Source organism: Bactrocera dorsalis, chromosome 5 (assembly GCF_023373825.1).
Source record: "Bactrocera dorsalis isolate Fly_Bdor chromosome 5, ASM2337382v1, whole genome shotgun sequence".
NCBI lineage: Eukaryota > Metazoa > Arthropoda > Insecta > Diptera > Tephritidae > Bactrocera > Bactrocera dorsalis.
In genome coordinates, this window is record NC_064307.1 from 1093678 (window position 1) to 1116121 (window position 22444).

Consider the following 22444-nt stretch of genomic DNA (forward strand, 5'->3'; position numbering starts at 1 on the left):
TTGAAACTTCAAGTATAAAATTTAACACCGCTTGTTCTTAAAAAAATCTCCAAGTATTTATAAGAAACCTTTATTTGAGACATTTCGCCATTCATTTAAATTTTGTTCATAAAACTAAATTCATATTCTAGCGTTAATAATACCGGAATACAACAGCAAAATCCTCATTGATCAAAATGTTATTTCAAGAAAATTTGCACATAAAAACTCAGAATAAAGAATTTAATTAATAATCATAACTTCTGCACCTGTAAAGTAAGAGTGGAATGAAAATAAAACAATTTTTTTTATATTTTTTTTTGTTTATGTTTTAAAATTTTTTGATTGAACATCTTTACAAACTCATTAAATTGTGTTTCACAAGTTCATACAATTCTTTCGAGTTGATTTGGAGGCTAAAATTTACAGTTAATTATTTTTTTGCTTTTTTCTTTGTCGCTAATATTAAAGCTAACAATTGAATGAAATTATCGTCATTTAACACGCTTATAAGTAGAAACTATTGCCAAAAACCATTTTTGAGAATCGAAAAACATGTATTCACAAACCATTGAAATTATAATATGACTGTGTTTATAAAGTTTTAGCATTTTTTCATATTATTTATTTATTTATATTTATATTTTCATTTTCTTTTTTTTCTTTTTCTTTTTATATTTACTTGTTATGTGATGTTCTATGCTTCAGTATTACTTGAGGGGAAGAAATTTTCAAACAGTTATACCGTTTTACATTTATTTCAATGCGTACAAGCAATTCTTGAATATTCAACGCATAAATACAATATAAACATAGTTTAATTTATTTTTATTTCTTTTTTTTGTCTAGAGTACAAACAAATAATACATAGTTATATAATGAGTATAAGAGTATAACACATTGCATATAGGGCATCATGGCATTTCATGCATGTATGTATGTATGTATATACATATGTATGTATCTATTTATAATTACGAAAAATACATATGTATTTATTTGGAACACTTTGCGTTTACAGCAGGAATTAGCGAAGAGAATGATGAGTAAGAAGGAAAAAACTACACATATTTTACACGCACCTTCATGAAACACAATTATAAATATATGTATGTATATAAATTTAAATTAAAAAAAGTTAGTTGCCAGTGAAAAATATACGCTAGCGTTAGCACTTAAGGGCAAGTAAATAACGAAAGAAAATGTCTTCTGCGGAAGGTCTTTCAGTGAGCCTTTATGATTATTTTAAATTTAATATTATTAATTTTTGTATTTAATATTACTTTAATCTTTTGTGTTAAATAAATTCTAAAATAGTATTAACTGATTTGTATTATTACTTAAATTGCATTTGAATGTGGTGATTTTGTACTTTTTGACAAACTTTATTACATTTCGTTTCATATAAACATTCTCGTAATTCATAAGCATATACCTAAATGATTACAAATTCGTTTAGAAAAGTCAATGCTTCCATTTGGCGATAGGGAAAATGCACGAAGATTTGGTTTGGCTATCATTAAGGGTAAATATTAAGTAAATATAAAAAAAAAAATTGTGCAAAGAATGCAAGCCATGAAATAAAATTATTTAGACTCGCTTGCAAGCGGTAGCGGCTGTTGGAAACAAAAATCACCGATTAAAAATTTCACATATGTACATATACCATATGTGCACTTGTATGTGCTTGAATATGTTTGGTAAAATATTGTTTTGATAAACTATAAATAATTTTTTAAAGTTATAAATTTTTGATTCACAAAGTTGATATGAAGGCTTACAAATCGACGTATCGCACTTTTTTGTAGTCAGTGTGCGATATGTAAGGTTGCTTTTCTGTCACAGACAGTTGACATTCCCTACACAACACTTAATATATGTATAAATGAATCAGACAATATTAAGTGAATTGCCAAATAAGTTATATGCACACTTTATAGCTGGCTGCTTAGAAGAATTGCGTGAACTCGCCAATTTTAATCTCAATCTGAATTTTACTTTGCGATTTGAGGCAAAAACAGCTTACCGCAAAGACATATGTATGTCATAGTTTTCAAGCAAATTAGAATACATTATTTGGCATTTAAGTATTTTCGTGACGCTTATACTTGTTTTAATGTCTTACTTTCGTTTTCGATTTTTTAAGTTTAGTTTTTATATATGTATGTATATAATTGTTTTTTTTTTTTGTTTTTTTGTTTTTTTTTTTATATTTCAAAATCTAATTTAACATTGTTTTTTGTTCTATAAAATAGTTTTTGTTTTTCTTTACTTAATTTTTGCACTTGGTTCATTTGCTTTAAAGTATAGAAATAGTGAATAGCATGTATGCATGTACTATGATAAAAGCATAAGATATATAAGATTTAGTAAAATAGCACATTTGAAAGAATACAATTCTTGTTAAAATAGTGGTAGTGTAGATAATAAAATGTAAGAAGAACATAACTATATAATTGGCATAACGAGCGAGGGTGTTTGGTCTCAGCATGTGTGTGTGTATGTATGTTTTGTATAAGTGTACTAAGCGTGAGTGGCTCAGCTAATTTTTTTTAATATTTTCTTATATTCAGAGGCTTTTTTAAGCACTTTTCATATGTGTTTCTTTGAAGTTTATTTCATAAATTGTATTATAAATACATATGCATGCATTTATCGTATGGTAGTCTGTACGTTTTGAGCAGTCCGTTCGTTGTTTGTCCTTTATTGTTTTATATTTCTTAAGTAACTAGATTTTGCTGCAGTAATAGTACATACATTGATTTATTTGGGCGGGTAAGTTTTTTTTTTTTTTTCTTTTAATTTGGTGTTAATTCTACTATACTAATAATAGTAACGACACAACAACATTATTCAAGTGCACTGAAGGTGTATGCAGTAGTTATAAAGCGCAATCATACTAAATTCTCTTCTCTTCTAATATATGCGCTAGCTATTAGCTGTGAAGAAAAATTAAAATCAAAATATAAAAAAAAAAAAAATTTGGTGCAATTTTACTCAAGTCAGTTTCCCATTACAATTTGGCTTAAAGCTCTTTGTTTTTTGTTTTTTAAGAAAATACATACCAGTCTATATATTTTTATGGCCAATTTTTTATCATTGTTACTTTTTAATGCTTTTACTATACTTAATTTTGTACGCCTAATCATTATTTATTGCATCATGCAACCAATATTATTTGCACACATAACTGTTAGTGAACATTGTTTGTGTCATTTACCGTATGTGCATTACTAACGTAGCTCGTTTTTTTAGCAACTAGTTTTTAGATTATGTTTTGTGCTATTTTACCAGCACAATGTTTAGACCAATTATTATTGTTTTACAATGCTTATTAATATTTATTACTACTGCACACACAACCTCAACTTTTACTTGAATGTGCATACATACATACTATTGTTAGTCTGATCTTATGCAGAAAAAAATTAAGTAATATTTAGGTAAACAATACCATTACTAACCATAATTGCACTAATGTACATATAATCGTTTATGTTTAGGTAAAAGTTTGTAAGTTCGTTATGATTTTTCGTTTTCATTACTGCTCTTTTTCATAATTCCATTACAATATCTTTTTTTTGTTTTTGTAAATATTATAAAATTTTTAGATCACCACAGTGGATAGTTTCAAACGAACTCGATGCGAAATGTACTGTGTTCCAATTATTTTCTTAGTGAAACTTGCTTCATTTCCGCATAGTCGTTGCACAAGCGCTCTACCATGGACTTTGACAGTGTTGCTGTTTTTCTTCGATTTTACTTTCACTACTACATATTTCAGTTTACAGGTGTTTGGGTTTGTGTTTGTTTTATATTTTTCTTATATGACTATTTGTTTTTATTATTTTAAGAATACCTTTGTGCAGCGTCAATGTAGATATATGCACATTTGGGTGCATGGTTTTTGAGTATGTTTATATGTATGTATGTATGTACGTTGATATAATTAGTTTTAGAAGTTTTAAGTTTATACATGGGCGGTACCTCAACCTTTGGCGTGAAGCGTCATTGGACGCATCAAAAGTTTATCAATTTGCTGCAGTGTATTTGCATGTCTTTGAGCGATTTTTATTATTTTTTATAATATATATAGTATATCTGCATATGTATAAGTTCATATATGTAAGTGGCTGCTTATGCCACACACACATATATACGCATGTACATTTTTCTCTTTATATGTGTTTGTGTGCCAGCACAATTTCATTTATGTTGTTGTTGGCGCAATTTCAACAGCATTACTAGTCGATGATGTCTTAGCCACGGCAGTGGCATTGCAACCCACATCAGCGATGGTGTCTAGAGATATGGAACTGCTTGTGCGTTTCGCATCGCTAATTGTAGCGGCAACTTGAACGTTTTCACTGCCTGCATTCTCATTGATGTGCGCCGCTGCAATTGTGCTGGAGTCATCATCATCAGTTTTGTTTCTGAAAACAGCGAATGCAAATAGTTTATGTTAGACACCTTTGAAAACCAGCCGAGGACAAAGCAGTAGTTCCAATTATCTTTCTCAAATTAATTTTAGTTCTAGCGACAGACAAAAAATACATAGTAAAGTACTAATTATAACCATAGCAATTTTTAAATGCAGCGGTAGGCCACATTTTTTCTTTAGCTTTTTTTGGAATTTCTTCATTTTATATTCAATGGCTGCACGATATCCCTGAGCTCCTAAAGCTTAATTTATGAAGTAATTAAGAGCTTAATATTTGCATTTATGTACATACATACATATGTATGTTATTAAAATCTTAAAATATATAAAACACAATTAGAAACCAAAAATAAAACATAAAAAGAAATTTAAAAAATTAAAGTAAATAATAAAATTTAACAGAAATAGTTATATATAAAAGAAACAATAATAAACAAGAAATAAAAAAAATAAAAAAAAGTTGATATAAAATAATTAAAAAGTTAAAAACAAAAACTGAAAAGTATTAATTTAAATTGAAAGCAAAAAAAATTAATTAAAAAGATATAAAAAAAAATGTTTTAACTAATACTAAACTATAAAAAGAAAAAATCAATAAATAGAATATAAATACATACATATGTATATTAAAAAATTAATTAATGAAAAAAAGTATTAAATATATATAAAAATTAAAAAAAAAATTAAAAAGGAAGACTAAAAAAATCAAAAATTAAATTAAATATAAAAATAATTTCAAAAGTAATAATACTAAAAAAATTACATTAAAAACAAATTTAATAAAAAATTAAAAAAGAAATTAAAAAATTTTGAAAAAACATTAAATATTAATATCCCTAAAATATATTTATACAAAAGCAATTATAACAGAGTAAAAAATAATATAAAAAATGTAAATAAAGTAATAAAAAATTAAGTATGTATGCCACAAATTAAAAAAAAAATTAAAGCAAAAACAAATATTAAACAAAAATAAAATTTAGAGAGAAAACCAAATATTAGCTATTATAAAAAATATTTTTTCAAAGAAAAATAAATATAATAAACTCAAAGTAAAACCACGTAAATGAAATTAAACAAAGAAAAATAATAGAGAATAGCTAGCTTTAACTTTCCAACATATAATCCTAAAAACCAAATGGCATCACTATATATACAACAGCCCAAATTATTAACACAAAAAAAGAAGAATAAAAATTTAAGAAAAAGTTCTTATCTAGCGTTAATTATTTATAATTAAAATTTAATATGAACTTTAGCTTTAAATATTAGAATATACAATTATTTCTTTTTCAGTAACGAGGATTTCCCTTTCCCTCTATGTTGATGTTATTTAAAATTTCAAAAATTGCCGCCAAACAGATTTCTAAAGCGTTTTAAACATAAAAATACACACTTAAAACTTTTTTGAATTCCCATAGCATACAATTTTTGCCATATAGTTAAACTAAAATAGTTATTTGGAACTACGCTTTACCTCTGCGATAGATAAGCGCCTAAATACACTCAATGATCTAATCTTGTAAGGCAACGAGTGCATGTGTTATTGAATATACTTGTATAGTTGGAGTTGGCACAGGCATTGTTGCGTTCAATGATAGAGCATTCGAAGAAAGTGAAATAAGGAGACGAAAGAAGCGCTTACAATTTATGTGTGTTATCATTTGCGTGAACTTCTTGGCTGCTCGGGCCGTTGGTGAAACGGAGCTCATTGGACTTCTGATCGCTGTCATCACTTTCATCATCGTGCGCATCCACTGCACTGCCGCCCAGCGGTTTTGTCCACATACCCTCATCATCCTCATAGTCATCCTCAGAATCCTGCATCACCGACTGTAGTGTACGCACCAACGAAGTGGCCAAAGCCTTCTCATTCGACACATCCAAATCATCTGCGACGTCGGTGCCATCCGCAAATTCACCAATCTCTTGCGTTACCAGCGTTATACTCTTCTCAACATTTGCATTATTATCATAACCAGTTTCGGCCTTGCTACTGGTGACAACTGGCGCGATGGTACGGCTGATGTCACTCAAAATTGCACCGTTATCGGTGGTGTTTCGTTGCGCTTGGTTGCCAACAGTAGCAGCGCTACTGCCATCACCGTTATTGCTGTTCTCTTTACCCGCAGTAGTTTCAGGCGTTGTAGATGCCGCACTCACTAAACTCTCGCCCAAATCGTTGGCGAACGAACTGAAATGCGAATCGAAATCAGCAAAATTATCCGAATTGAAATCAGCTGTCCACGGTGTTGCATTGCTATTCGCAGTTAGATCGCTGAACGGATCCATATCATCCCATGGATTGTTGGTTACGCCGAACGCTTGTAGAGCTGATGTGGAAACAGCATTTTTGCCGAAGAGAGAGGAGCCGGTTCCGCCACCGCCACTGCCAGCACCGCCAGCGTTGTTTTCATCGTCCTCGTCATCGTCGTCGTCAATATTGCGACCGAACTGAAACAAATTAAGGTCGTTTTCGGCGTTATCATCGTTTTCGAGCAGATTATTGCGATAGATGTCATGTTCAAGCGCAAAAACTATGTCCTGTCGATTTGGTGATGGTGGTTGGCATACATTTTCGCATTGCGTTCAGGACACAACAAATAGACAAAGATAGCAGATAGTGAAATGATAGTGAGATGTATACAAAGGACTACATACATACATAAATAGAACTACAGTGATTGCGAATGGTATGAAATACTTTTTCTCCTACTCGTCACCCTTGCGTGCGAGTTTTGAGAATAAGTAGCTTTTTAAATGGTAACAAGCAGACTTTTTCGTAAGTATTTAAATGTGTTTATTATCTATTTGCAAAGCGTGTGGTAAAAAGTGTTTAGGGTGATATTACAAAATGAAATGAAAATGAAACGAAATGTTAATAAGTGTTATCTGTGCCTGTGCATAATTACAAAACTAAATTCATTAAAAATATTACAAATTTACAAAAATTGAATGCATTGCATACATGGCATGTGGCAAATAGTAATACCCACACATGTGATTTGTGTTACGTTACTCTCCAAGATAATTTAAATTTATTTGTGAATTAGGCAGCACTGTTCAGAAATGCATATAAAGCACTAGTTTGCGACATACATAACTATGCAATGCAGTTACAAAATTATTTTTATACAAGTTTAATTACTTATTTTGTTTTTTTTTTTCAGTTACATTAAAAAATTATCTTTTGTGGTGTTTGTCTACATGACATTTGCATCAATTAGATAAAACTTACGTTTGAACCGGAATCATTGAAGCCAAGATTGCTGCTAAAAATTGAATTTTACAAATTATTAAATTGGTAGTGATAATATAGGATATTATTCGCAGCTAACTTACATCATATTCGATGACATAATGTAATCCCAAGTGCTGTTATCAAAATCTTTTGATAAATGTGGACTGTAGTCGCCCGCCTCATGGGCATTACAATTCGCTAACATTTTATTTTGTGTGGCTAAGGCCTTTGTTAGATCACCATCGGTTGGATTTATTATTGATTGCCACAATTTTAACTCAAACTCATCACTTAAATTACTCTCAATTAAGGCACCGATATGTTCAGATTCTGATATACTATTCGTAATATGTTTGAATATTTTTATTAAATGTCCCATATAACCGAGACGACGACCTTTTTCGGCTGACCTATTTAGTAAATAAAGCAAAATTAATACCAACTAGAAGTTTTGCGAAACAAAAGCAAGAAATTTACTTACTCCATCTCTGTGTTGTATTTCCAACAGTCAATTAATTTAGAAATCAGCTTACACTTTTCAATTACCTAAAATGCAAACATATTTTTCATTTAATACTTTTTCCGAAACTTCTTCAAAATGAATCAAAATTAATGAAAATTAATACGTACGTGTATTTGCAATGCGGACGGAACACTGTCGGTTTGCGCTTTGGTTTTGTTCTGCTCGTTAATCTCATCTTCCTTACGTTTCTCATCAACATCTGAAGTAGTTGGCGCTTCTGCGTTTTCTGTCACCTTTTCTACAGTACCTTCATCTGTTTCCATGGCGTTAGCATTTGTAGCGGTTTCATTACTTTCGGATTTTTCTTCCGTTGCTATTTCGCCTTTGCCTTCGCCAATTTGTTCATCCGTTTTCATTTCGACGTCTTCCTTTTCGACGGATGATTTTTCTTCTTTTTCAACATTTTTGTTTGCCTCATTAACTTCGAAATTTTCATCTTTGCTATTATCAGACTTGAAAATGAAATCGAAAAACGATGTATTTTCCACATTGTTTCCCGTTTTATTGAAAGAGCCATCATTCACAATTGTACTGCCTTGCATTGAATTATTGTTATTTGATAGTTTTGTATAAAATACTAATTGAAGACACTTTTCAACTTCGCTATGCAAAAAATTATTCCAACAATATTGCTTGAAGAGGATTAATAAGGTTTCAAAGAAATCCGTTTCACAGACACTATGACAAACAAAATGTGAGTAGTATAAGTATGTCTTTAGTATAATAAGTTATTATGCTTACGCTTTTGAAATTGTTTCGTTTTTAGTCTGCAATAATACTGTAAAAATACGGCAGATTTGCAAACGAGTCATGCCAAACGGCTGTGATAACTTGGCTGCTGTAGTCACTAATTCTGGTTTCTAAAAGAAAAAAATAATAAATAAATTTAATGATATTTATATGTACGTATGTATATATTTATGTACTTACATTAGGCGGGTTTCTAAGTAACTCATTGAAATCTTTAAGACGCGGTGCAATGACACTAATCACAGTAAAGAGTATTTGTTCACGAATCTCTTTTTCACGATTTTGTATAAATTTCATACGATCGGAATTAGGTTCATCACTGTAAAGGCAAAACATCAATAAGAATTCGTTTTTTTATGTTACTTCTACTACTATTAGAACTTACGTAAAAACAACTGGTTTTAAAAGCATAAGTACAACCGATATTCCTGATACGACTGCGCTTTCTTGCGCGTTTGGTTCTAAAATCACATTCAACAAGGCTTCAACATTGCGCTCACTTTCGATACATTTCAAGATTGGATTTGAACCGTCGAATGTGGGCTCAAACGTGTCATTCTCCTGCTCCGTATAACGCATAGAACGACCTTGTTGTATTAAATCACAGAGGAATTCCGCCACATTTGCATGCTTGTCGGTTTCTTGAGGATTGCCAATTAATTCAATCAGTCTCTCTACGAGTTTATCTTCAGTGAGCCACTAAAATATAAATTGTTAGTAAAATTATGTATGTATACAGTTATTACAACTGATTCTACAACTTACTTCATATAAATTCCGTTTCATTTGTCCTTCTACCTCTCGCATCATTTGCATTATCAAATCGGGTATAACAGGTGTGGAAAAATGCTTACAAATTAAATCCAAAAAATTATTTTGCGACTTAATGTATTCCAAGAGTTTTAGGCACATTTGTTGATTCAAAAACCAATCTTGTTCAGCCTTTTTTGTGAAGAGCATACTAAACGTTTTGCTAAAAAATGACGATAGCAAAGGATTTAACGGTGGTTCATTTTCCAGATATGAATATAGGGTTTCTAATATATGTTCATCAGACAAAAGCTTTTCATCTAAGGACGGCAAACCGCTAGAATTTAAAAAATAAACAAAACTCAATATAAGTATAAAAAAAAATTGGCAAAGTTATTTTTTGATACTTACAGTGTTAAAATCTCACAAGCCATATGCGCATGGCGATATCTTTGGGCCAAGGGTAGATCCTCAGAAGGTTCTGTCGTAATGAGTTCAACAAGGCGTCTGATTACATCAGTGCGAGTGAAACTATAATCAATTTATTTGGCTTAATTATAAATGTCCACACAAGAATTAAAATTAACTTACTAAATAACAATAGACTTTTTTTGTGATCGACACTCCAGTAGGATATCATCATCGTCCAGAAATTCCTCAACAGTAGCATTCTGCAAAAGTTATATACGAAAGGTATACAGAATTACATATTTATATTTAAGTAGTTGATGTCGCGAAACTGAAGCATGATTTTAGTACAGGTAATGAAGTTATATTTGTTGCAATGATTATACACTCTTCAGTATGCAACAGCACGGAAACATAATATCTTTAACTCTCTTCTAAGTCCATAAAACCACACATTATACATAGCATATATACGTATATACACTTACCTCTTTCTCCAATAGCGCCTCTATATTCTGTGACGGTGTGTAGCTTTTGTCCCAAAACATTTTTATTCACCTTTATGCACGTACTTTAAATTTTCTACGTCGTTTGTTAAATTGTTGATACTCCAACTCTATTTTTTTGTTTCTTACAAAATGATTCTGTTCTATTCTGTTTTAGTAATTCTTATTGTTTCACACGTCTGGCACAATTCTAAAAGATATTTATACTTCAATTATAAAATATATGTATATAAATATAATAACATATTAAAGGCGTTTTATTTCTAAAATTTGTGCTTCGACTTTTCACCTGCCCTGATCTTCGGTATTTCTTTTACATATGTACATATGATGCATCATCACTCGCGTATTTATTTAAGTTCCCATTATTTTGAAATTCACTCTGCTTAAATTTTTTATCAGTTTCCTAGTAGGTTGTTAAATAAAAATAGAAGTTTTCAATGATTTATATTGCGATTTATTTGTCCGTTCAACCGATGAAAATTTTTCCACTTTTCATTTGACAGCTCAGGTTAAAAGCAAAAAAAAAAAGAAGGAATGACAACAGCGCTATAAATCCCGTTCTCCTTCATACACATTAAAACGCTTTTCTCTATTAGTTCAGCTATAAAATAAGCGAAATTTAGTGACGTATAAATAGGCTTACTTGTTGCTTATATTTATATTGTATGTCAGCCACCGGGTTTCATATTTTCCGCGTTTATTTACTAAATTATACAAAACTGCAAATACCTATGAAAAAAAAAAACACAATATAATAACACAGCTAACCGCACATAACACATTAAATTGATAAACTTGAATTTTTAACCCAAAGTACCAGCAACCACGTATTTATCACTGGCCAAATACACATCTCTAGTTGATTCCATTATGCCAACACAATGTTCGAATATTTTAACTTCAACAAAAATGTCTGCTCTTTTAACTAAACAATTAACAAATATGCATTATTCTTATCCCTGATGATAAGTAATTAATCCAGGTTTTAATTAAGAGCGAAAAACTGCTACACATTTATTTCTGTAAGGTCATGTCCACGCGACATACTATGGAAGTATCCTCACAGATTCGACGATCATTAACTCAGTAACTCACCCAACAGTTTGGTCAACGATGTTAATTATGACTTTCGAGTGTTTGCCTAATGTTCTTTTTAGAGTTTTTAACTATTTTATTTCGGCTTCATTAGGAAATTTGCAACTAAATGTCGCCACGGCGAATATTTCGTTTCTCTGCAAAGTTTTCACGTTTGACAGTTCTCTATTTCATCTCTTCCTACATTCCCATTCGCTATGGCATTTTTGTGTCCTTTCCACACACTTTGAAAAGAACTGTCAATTTCCTATAAAATTGCGATTGCAGTGATTCGATTTTATCTTTTTAATGGTATACAAATTTTACAAATGAATACAACTTAGCTTATTATCATTTATATTATTTTGACAATTTGTGTATATTTTAAAATTTTTTAGTTAATTATACTTTGAGTTTATTCAAAGAGAAATATATAGAAAATATTGAAATTGTGTATCTCGATTATTATCGATATATTTTGAACTTAGCTAATAAACTAGTAGGGTTGTTTGATGGTCAAGTTCAGAGTTTTTCTATTTTTAACGATATCATAATAAATCACTGGGCACTTAAAACTATGTGCATAAACGATGTGCAAAATATAGATGTTGGCTATTTAATAAGGGTTTGCCGTGGGTGAAACAGATTATTATATAAGCAAAGAAAATATGTATAAAGTGACCAGTGAAATCTATGGTGAAACTAACTATAACTCAATCAAAGGTGATAATGGAAGGGTACTGTCCAAGTTCAAATTCAAATATCCACAAGATGAGAATATAGTAGCCCAAAACGGTATGATTGTTGATAAAGACGGTGACCTAATAGTGCAAAGAAAAAGAGGATCGACACTAGATGGTGTGATTGCCATTGAACACTCCGAAGCCACAGAATTACGATTGGTAGGGCTGCAAGTCTGGAGAGGTGCGCTGCTATTAGCTGACTATATCTTTCACAAACGTACCGAATTTTGTGATAAATTTATTTTGGAATTGGGTGCAGGCGTTGGGTTGACAAGTATTGCTGCAGCTCTCTATACGCAACAGGTCGTATGTACGGACGTAAATGTCGGTGGGATATTAGACTTAATACGTGAAAATGTAAAACATAACTCCAAATTGCTTCAAAATCGTAATAAAATTGATGTATTGGAGCTAGATTTTCTAAAGCCTGTTGAAGAGTATGCTCCTGATCTCTTAAAAGCTATTGATAATTGTGATATTGTAGTGGCAGCTGATGTGATCTATGATGATGACTTAACTAATGCATTTATACGTGTTATAGATGTGCTTTTTGAACGTGGAAGATTATCTGGTAAAAATAAAACGGTTTTAATAGCATTAGAGAAACGTTACGTTTTCACACTTTCGGATTTGGATACAACAGCACCAATGTTTGAATATTTTTTAAAACAAACTGTCCATAAACCATGGCTATTTGAGTATATCGACACAAACAGCTTTCCACAATATTTTGAATATGATCGCTCCAGACATTTAGTTTTGTTAAAAGTAACTTATGACAAATAAAGTTTATTTATAAAATTAAGTATTTATTAGATTTACTTAATATAAAAAGTCATTGTGAAACAGCAAACCAGACAATTATAAATATTTATAAAACTGTGCACAAAAGTACTAAAAGAAAATCCTTAATAATTTGATTGTAATTAAAGAAGTATAACCCTTAATTACAAATCCTGCATTGCGAGAATAATATTCTCAAGAGCTGTACGGGCATCAGTAGCAGGAAACTTTTCAAGCACTCCTATTGCTGCGGTAGTATGTTTACGTTGCAATTCTTTGGTCTTTTCCAAGCCGGGTCCACCGAGAATTGCTTTGTGAATTTTCACGTAGTCAATTTTTTCTACAGAGACTTTACCCTTTTCAATTTCATCGTATAATGAAGGATCGTATTCTAGATGATAGAGAACCGGCGCACTTACCAAACTAAACGTGGTATCTGTAAATCAAATGTGTATGTAACATGAAGTGAGCAATATATTGTGAAAATACTTATTTACCTAAAGGGAGTGTAGTGATTTGAAATGGCTCGGCATCCAAGCAAGCTTGCCATGCCAATGACAAATGTTTACCAAAAAGATATGCTTGCCGTTGCATATCCTCATCTTGCCCTGCTAATTTTAACGCGCCTTGACACGCTTTCCCTAGCAGAGATCCTGCATTTAAAATATTGCGACATTCCCATTCCTTTTCAGGATTACCCATGGCTTTCAAAACATTCATAGGTATCATCACGTCGTTGACATCAAAATCGATGCTTTCTGTTGTTGCTGTACCGTTCGTTTCAGGAGGTTCAGATCCAGGTTTTGTAGGTAGTGGATTATTTTGTTCATCACGGTCGCCAATAAATTGCGATTCAGAAAAATCGCGAACAGCTGATGAAATTAATTCGACGACTTCTTGATTACGTAGATTAGCTAATTCAGCGCTGGAGTGACCAAGTAGGTAATCACCAGTTAATAATCCAATTTTGTTTCCAAAAGCCATATCCTCATAAGAAGCTGTATCCTTTCCAGCCTCGGATGTTGGTTGTAGATTCACTATACTCTGCAATTTTAAGGATTCTAGAAGCACAAATTATAACATTACAAAATAAACATACATACATTGTGTACCAAATGAGATATTCTAATCATTTCGGTAACTTCTGCCAATGCACGTTGAGAGTGCAATACACCGGCGCTTTTATCTTGTTCCATATCCGGCACTGAGGATGCATGTCCAGCGGCTTTTGAAATCAGCAATACAATTAGACCCCAGGCTTGCATTGTATTTTTGCCATTATAAAGCAAATGTCTACAAATTAACAGATTAATATTATTTTTTTTAAATCTAGCAATATAAATTATCTTATTACTTTGCCGTTTTGAGTAAAGGATGATTGCTTCCGACTAATTTTCGTAGATGCAAAGCGACATTAGCAATCTCATCACTAAGTAGCCACCGTAGACTGAGGAATGAAGTGGGATAGCCAACAATCCGTTCTGCCTCACTGACAGCGCGATTCCAGTCGTGCTTCGGAGGTGTTGGCTTTGCTGCTGACGTTGACGTCAGCTTGCGAGCAGTTGGTTGTTGTGCAAAAGTGAAAGTTGCTGCAGGTGCAAAAGGCCATAAGCGCGTATGATATTTACCTAATGTAGCCCATTGCCTATTAGTTTCTGTTACTATTTGCTTCCACATTGCGTACTGTATTTATAATTTATGTTATGTTTTCCAAAAAAACGTATTAGATTATAGTAGAATATTGCACTACAAAATACAACACCACCTGTACTGAATGGATCAACGTCTGATCATAAGCTTTACTCGTTGAGAAATGAAACTCAAGTCGTCGTTGTATTTAATTTAGTGGAAAGCTCACGCGCAGGTAAGCTGTAGTATGTTTCTGTTTGTTTACTATTTACTTGCTTCTCTCTTCTCCACTTATTCTCTCTCTAAATGATTACACAAATTCGAGTTACATAGCTTTTGCACATTCTTCAACAGCAAAACCGGTTTGGTGGAATTTATAATACATATATAAAAAAAAACATAACAAACAGATATCAGCTGATCGATGGATTGCCATTAGTCTAAAATTTATTTCAAAGTTTTTGAGGGCTATAATTTTTAAAAATATGTGTAAGTATATGTCACACACAACATTGTTAGATTTGCGTGACAGTTCGCACTGAAACAATAAAGCACAGAAAACAAAGGTGTGGCGGTGTGCCACAATGAACGCTTGACTTGTGTTTCTCTCTAATTAAAGTGGAGAAGTGGGGTTGCTTGGCAAATCGTAAAAAGTTGAGAGTTGCTCAGTTCTGTGAAATTAGTTTTCCAAAAATAAATAAAGCGGGAAAAATGCATATAATTCTTGTTATAAAGAAGCGGCGTTGTATGGGTTAAAAGAGTACAAACTACAAAAGAGACTGAAACCTTGTTCTTAACATTGTCCAATAAGCATTCTGCCAACTGTTAACTGTGTACTGTTATCGAACTTTGCCGTCAAAACAAATGTCTGAGGCAAAGCGAAGCGAAAGTTCTATGTGAATTGGCCATTTTTGCGACATTACATTCATATGTACATACATACATATGTATGTCGTAAAGGAATAATTTATGTTATAGGTATAACCAAGTTTTGTGATGAGAATATAATGTTATGTTAGAGCTCCGTGTGTTTTTATTGAAAATTCAACTTGATATTGACACTACGAAGGACTACATTACAAAATAAATATGTAAAATTTTTACGTTATAATGCATTTGTAAAATTTGAGATAAAAAAAATGTATGTAAATTCATTTCTGACAAATTAATGACGCAATTAGAATTATTGAGTTCTATCCCCATCAAAAAACATACATTTGTACATATTTGAATATATTTTACTGTTATACTAAATATCATACAAAAGTGGTTCTCAGCCAAATTGGGAAAGCATTATGTCATTCCCATCAATTTTAACAATAAATAATTGATAATTATTTAATAAATATCGGGTTTTATATCAGTAAGGTTCTTAAGTTTAGTAAGATTACTTTGGAGAGAGTTCACCGAACTTAATACTGGCATAATATGTACATATGTATGTATGTATGTTCTAGCAAGCAGAAATGCGCCAGACATTTAACCATTTACCTGCAAAATCTGATATTAATGTCTGTAATGTTGTTCGCGTGTAGACTATAATTAAAAACTATAGATTGCAGACGAATTTTAATCACATGTACCTGGTTAATAGCTCCTTATAAATTATTGATGGTCACATTTTGCCTACGGCTAAATTATGATAACAGTTCTTGAAATAACGTAACCTTCAACTCAAATTTTCATCATAAATATAGCAATAGAAATCATATAATCATATAAAAGATTATGTCCTATTAACTACTATCTTAAATAGATAGCTTATTTATAATATGCATTAAAAAGAATAATTTCTGGAATTTTTTTATATTTACTATAGAAATAATACATATGTAGATATGACTGATTTAAGAAAATAATGAGGTATTTTTCAAAGCTATTTTTGAACTTTTTTTAATTTACTAAATAATGTAGCTAGGCCATTACCAATTTTATGTGTTTAAAAGTTCTTAACACGATAATACACACACATGTACATATGTAATTATAACCGTGACCAATAAGTTTTATCTTAACAGAATTCGAATCGCATTGTATGTCAATATATTAAAGTCAAACCACTGCTTTTTTAATGAATATATGTATAACTTACAATAGGTAAAAGAGATCAAAAATTCAGTTCTTTATAGTTATATGTATATACATACATACATACATATGTTCAAAGTATTAGGATTTCACTCTATCAATATACATTCTGCTCAGCAGGCCCTCTTGAAGAGACAGAAACTTGTTACTCGTGAGTACCTGTAGTGATAGCGTTGCCGCCACAACACAATTTTTCCTACCAAATCGATATGTAAATACCTTATCAAACTCCTTTAATTACTACATCAGAACAACTTACTTTAAATTAGTTTTACCTGACCTTAAATTGGTATGAAGAAGCTGTTCCGATCTATTTTTCAGGTACATTTGTGCAAAATAAAATAAGAATATTATAACGTTTTCGAACACAGACACCTATTCCAATTAATGGAAAAAAAATGAACCGAGCTTGTTTCAATAGAATTAAAGTGGCATTACCACTTACTACATGAATGTGCTATTATCACAAATAAATTGTTTGCTCGTAATAAGACGGCGATAATGACGAAAAATCTAAAATCTACCTGATTTCTCTCAGCTTTCAAATGTGCGATTTTGCGAGCTCCCATACAAAAGCGAAATAGCGCTCGATGGTAAAGTGTTAGCAATGTATGATGCAATATGTGAGAATTATCAATCACTAAAGCGTTCACAACCCTCGTATGTGCAATGAAGAGCACTGCGGACATAAGAGCGTCTTTATAAACATTATATAAGGGGCATACAAACATCCAATGTATTTCATTCGTATTTAAAGCTTCGCGCGGCAGACATATGTGGGCATTCAGCAATTTTATATTGAAGAAACCATAACGAAATTAAATTTCTTTGAAAATGTGTGGCATATTTGCAATATTTTCAAAAAATGGCGAGCCCATAGCACCAAGAGTCTTCCATGGTAGTATGCATACTCTGCGGGAAATTGGTTATCGTCAAAGTGGTAAACAACGGCATCGAGGTCCAGATGACACGGGCGTAAAGGTGCTGCCGGATCATGGTGTAGTATTGATACATGAGCGTCTATCGGTTATTTGCGTAAAATCAGGGCATCAGCCTTTGGTTTCGGAAAACGGTGATGTGTTGTTAGTGGCAAACGGTGAAATTTACAACTACCTTGAACAGTCGGCGGAAATCGCAAAGAAGCGTGGACATTACAAACCCAAAAGTGATTGCAATGTCATTGTTGAGCTTTACGAAGAGTATGGCGAGCAACTGTTTGATTATATCACTGGTATGTTTGCCTTTGTGCTCTATGATAAACGCACGAAGAATATTTTGATTGCTCGTGATCCTTTTGGGATAATACCGTTATATATTGGTGAAGATTCAGATGGCAATGTATGGGTTTCTTCAGAAATGAAGTGCCTCGTTGAATTTTGTCCCAATTTGGAGCTTTTTAAGCCCGGCGAGCTACGAGTAGGACCGGCTAATAATTTACAGCGTAAGAAATATTTCAAAGAGGAGTGGATTGAACATATACCCACCCAACAGGTGGATTTGACAATTTTGCGCTCCAAATTAGAAACAGCTGTACGTTCCCATCTGCAGTGTGATGTTCCCTTTGGTGCGCTGCTCTCAGGCGGTGTCGATTCTAGTCTAATAGCTTCAATTGCGACAAAATTGCGCCGTGAAAGTGTTCCTACATTCCGATTAAAAACGTTTTCAGTGGGCCTGCGGAATGCACCTGATTTCAAAGCGGCGAAACTAGTTTCTGACTATATAAACAGTGATCACACCGAAATAGTTTTTGAAATAGACGATGCTTTGGATGGCATACGTGATATTATCTACCACTTGGAAACATACGATGTAACAACGGTACGTTGTAGTCTGCCAATGTTGTTATTGGCTCGTTATATTAAAAGCACTGGTATTAAGATGATTTTGTCTGGCGAAGGTGCAGATGAAATATTTGGTGGTTACTTATACTTTTTCAAAGCGCCAAGTCCAGTAGAGTTTCACAAAGAATTAGTAAAGCGAGTCGAATTAATTAATGTATCAGATTGCCTGCGAGCCAATAAAGTCACAATGGCCAAAGGTCTGGAGTTGCGGGTGCCTTTCCTGGACACAGCCTTTGTTAATTATGTGATGTCAGTCAGACCGGAAGATAAGATACCTGGTAATCTTAACTGCTTAGATAATATGCAAAAATATCGTATTGAAAAGCACATCCTACGCGCTGCATTTGCCAATAATTACCTACCTGACGAAGTACTGTGGCGGCAAAAAGAACAATTTTCTGATGGTGTCGGCTACGACTGGATTGATAGCATACGTCGCGTGGCGACCTCACATATAAGTGATGAACAGTTTGCTACAGCTGCCCTACGTTTCCCTATTAACACACCAACTACTAAGGAAGCCTATTATTATCGCACAATTTTCGAAGAGCTGTTCCCTGGTACAGCAGCAGCACAAACTGTGACACGTTGGGTGCCACGTTTGGATTGGGGATGTCCCGAAGACCCATCTGGCCGTGCTCAAGCTGTTCATCAAGTGCATCAGTGAGTGTGAGTGAAGAGGCTTGAAGACTGATTGTTATCTGTAGTCGTCTCGACGACTGCAAAACTTTTTAGTTGTTTTGAATAATATTCATTCTTTATTATGTATATTTACAACAAAAAAATACATAAATATATACATCCAGATGTATGTATATAAGGTTTATTTGAACTTATGCTTAAGTACCCACTAAGTAATTTTTGACTATATATAAAAAGTAATACCACTTAATAACAGGCAAATAAAATAGAAATTTAAAATGATTAAGCGTTTAAGTATAGGTCTTAAAAAATAAGAAGATAAGGAATATTTTCTGGCTTATTAAGTGGAAATATGTTCATATACACAGAACGTTCGAGTTTAATGACTCTTGCTAAAAGTAAAAGTAGGAAAAAACAAAACGATTCGTGAAGCATGTTTTGGAATTTTGCCTAATGTCCAGTTTTCCGTGTGCAGTGCTGCATTATTATCGGGGATTCACGCCTATGCATATATTAAGGTAAGATAAAAAACAATTTTATAAAGAGCGGTATATTCTTCCAGAAATTAGAAAAGAAAAGAAAGTTCCTGTGTTCTTGCTATATTCAAGATTCGCTCTTTCTAAAGATTTGAATACACATAAATACATACATATGTATGTGTATACACATATATATGTATGTATGTATATTACTTGCCTTTCTATAGAATAATATTTCAATTTAATTCAATTTAATCTTTTATGATTGCACATTGAGTGTTCATATTATATTATCTTCCTCATGACATTTTTTTCACTTCTTTTTTTTTAATTACTTAAAAATTAATTTAACTATAACTATTACTATTTAACTGAATGTCGTACTTATTTCTGATGATTAGGCTGTGCATGGTTATGTTATTGTTGCGACATAAAGCATGTCCCAAACGTTTTAAATAATGCTGCAGTTGTTGGCATTCAGCGGAGCAGGTTCGTCGGTTACAAGAATAGTTATCAATATTAAATTTTAGAATAGCATCTCCGGATTTCGGGGTTAAAATGGGTATGTAAGGATAGAGGAGGTCCTCCAGATCAAGAATATATTTACATATAGTTGCCGCTGACTTATGGTTTTTGAGATATTTGCATTTAAAGTTGAAAAATTCAACTATTTAAAATGCGTGTTTTTCCCACTTATAATGAATTTTATGGTTATATTTTTAACTTTTATATCCACTAACACTACACTAATTCGTTTCTAATCATTTATTTTATATTAAATAGTGCAAAAATAACTTTTATTCAACATTTAACTTTTGTTCATGTATTTTTGTTCGAACAATAACAAAAGAGTTCTGTTCTAATAATACCATGTTCAGAACGTCACTTAATCACACGATTTCGGCTGTTGAGTGGTTTATCCCACTAATCTTATAAATTTTTCAAGATTTCGCCATACAAAAATGACAGTTCCAAATCACTTCATTGAAATGATTTGAAACTGATCCACGCAAAATCTTTCTGTGCGACTCTAATTTTGCGCCATCTACTTGTCAGGATTGGAAATCTGTTATATTATCACAGCTGATTTAGACACTAAAAAGGGAAAAAATTTAAACAAACACATTTTTTTTAAAGCAATGAACCTAATTTCACCTAAAAATCGCCGTAACAAATAAAAAAATGTATCCACTGTTTCTATTATATGGAAAATATTAAAAAAAAAGACGGCTTTTATTTCAAAATACTATATGACAATCTTTTTATTTGATAAATATCAAGCGATGTGAATTCTTGCATGACAATAACAGCTGTTTTTTAATCTTTCTAACGGCAGTGAGAACACTGTTGGGTTATGAAATTTTTAAATGTAATCTAATCTTTTAAATTTTCGGTCTGAACATGGTATAACTAATAATCAGTGCTACTTTACGTTCATATTTTACAGAAGAACCAAAAGAAATAAAGAAAACAAATAATACCCCAATGACAGGAAATATATAACACATTAGTTTTCCGTATAGAATTCTTTTCGGCATTGACGGCCTTCGGCCGCGCTTCAAAAAAATAACCCTCGGTCGGACCCACACCTAGGCGTGCTCAGTTTTTTTACGTTGAACTCTTTTTTGCCCGATCCAACACCGGGATTTATCAAGATAATGAGAATTCTGAAAGATTTTACATTACTCATCACACGATAATGAATTTAGTTATGACGTCATAATCTTTGTTTCTTCTTATTTTTATTCCATTACAAAATATGGTAACACTAATTTTCTGCTTGTTTACAACCACTTTCTTATTTTATGAATAAATGAATTTTAACTAAAGGTTGATATGGAATTAAAGTTATTTTTGCACGATTTAATATAAAATAAATTAATAGAAACGAATTAGTGTAGTGTTAGTGGATATAAAAGTATAAAATATAAGTGTAAAATTCATTATAAATCGGAGAAACACGCATTTTAAATAGTTGATTTTTTGAACTTTAAATGTAAATATCTCAAAAACCACAAGCCAGTGACAACTATATGTGTATATATTCTTGATCTGGAGGACCTCCTCTATCCGTACATACTAGTACATACCCACTCCGAAATCTGGGGATGCTATTCTAGATAGCAGCCTTAAAACTTAAGTTTAAGTTGATGTAGTAATAGGAAACAAGCTGACTGTCCTTGGCCGGATATAATTTTTGTTTAGTTTTTAACAGTTTCTACGCTCCGTAGGCTAGACTATATTTGGAATGGATGTAAATATATACACATAAATATAAAGTTAAGACATAAAATTGGAGAGTCAATGCATTTTTCATCTTATTATCAATGGATATTAGTAAAAATGGAAGAATTACTTAATTTTTTTATTGCTGCTAGCTCTAATTTGTTTTTAAATACATGCCGTGCTCACAAACACAGAGTGACCTCTATATCCTTAACTGACGTAAAGCAGTTAATTTGTAAAACCTTTACCTTAAATTTATCAAAGATTAAGGTCGTACCAGATATGAATATAAGTCCATGCTTGAAATAATATTATTTCTTTTGAATTTTTCAGTTATC

The 22444-nt window shown here is 32.0% G+C and overlaps 4 protein-coding genes across 11 annotated transcripts; 2 read left to right on the forward strand and 2 right to left on the reverse strand.

Moving 5' to 3' along the window:
* Nucleotides 1-779: 779 nt before the first annotated feature.
* On the reverse strand, nt 780-11862 carry LOC105232729 (serine/threonine-protein phosphatase 6 regulatory subunit 3-A). 7 transcript variants are annotated; one of them, XM_019992577.3, is made up of 15 exons: nt 11697-11862; nt 11245-11330; nt 10581-10788; nt 10276-10355; nt 10096-10215; nt 9700-10021; nt 9320-9633; nt 9115-9253; nt 8926-9044; nt 8292-8862; nt 8143-8207; nt 7763-8071; nt 7659-7692; nt 6066-6964; nt 780-4412 (listed from the first exon to the last, which is right to left on the reverse strand). In XM_019992577.3, exons 3-15 carry the CDS (start codon nt 10638-10640, stop codon nt 4190-4192), a joined length of 3255 nt encoding a protein of 1084 aa, XP_019848136.2. In that variant the 5' UTR covers nt 10641-10788; nt 11245-11330; nt 11697-11862; the 3' UTR covers nt 780-4189. The 7 variants fall into 7 exon arrangements, with proteins under 7 accessions (XP_019848136.2, XP_029408772.2, XP_029408770.2 ...); XM_029552912.2 differs by lacking the exon at nt 11245-11330 and having other exon boundaries at nt 6066-6874; nt 7659-7689; XM_029552910.2 differs by lacking the exon at nt 11245-11330 and having other exon boundaries at nt 7659-7689.
* Nucleotides 11863-12159: 297 nt separating this feature from the next.
* LOC105232727 (methyltransferase-like protein 22) lies at nt 12160-13223 on the forward strand. Its single transcript, XM_011214536.4, has one exon. The coding sequence runs from the start codon at nt 12344-12346 to the stop codon at nt 13202-13204; it is 861 nt and encodes a 286-aa protein (XP_011212838.1). The 5' UTR covers nt 12160-12343; the 3' UTR covers nt 13205-13223.
* On the reverse strand, nt 13207-15125 carry LOC105232728 (all trans-polyprenyl-diphosphate synthase PDSS2). Of its 2 annotated transcripts, none has more exons than XM_011214538.4 (5): nt 15107-15125; nt 14556-14884; nt 14305-14494; nt 13699-14245; nt 13207-13637 (listed from the first exon to the last, which is right to left on the reverse strand). In XM_011214538.4, the coding sequence occupies exons 2-5, from the start codon at nt 14876-14878 to the stop codon at nt 13366-13368; spliced, it is 1332 nt and encodes a 443-aa protein (XP_011212840.1). In that variant the 5' UTR covers nt 14879-14884; nt 15107-15125; the 3' UTR covers nt 13207-13365. The 2 variants fall into 2 exon arrangements, with proteins under 2 accessions (XP_011212840.1, XP_011212839.1); XM_011214537.4 differs by lacking the exon at nt 15107-15125 and adding an exon at nt 14967-15106.
* A 2516-nt stretch (nt 15126-17641) lies between these two features.
* On the forward strand, nt 17642-19683 carry LOC105232726 (uncharacterized). Its single transcript, XM_011214535.4, has one exon. It carries the CDS (start codon nt 17753-17755, stop codon nt 19424-19426), a length of 1674 nt encoding a protein of 557 aa, XP_011212837.1. The 5' UTR covers nt 17642-17752; the 3' UTR covers nt 19427-19683.
* Nucleotides 19684-22444: the final 2761 nt, after the last annotated feature.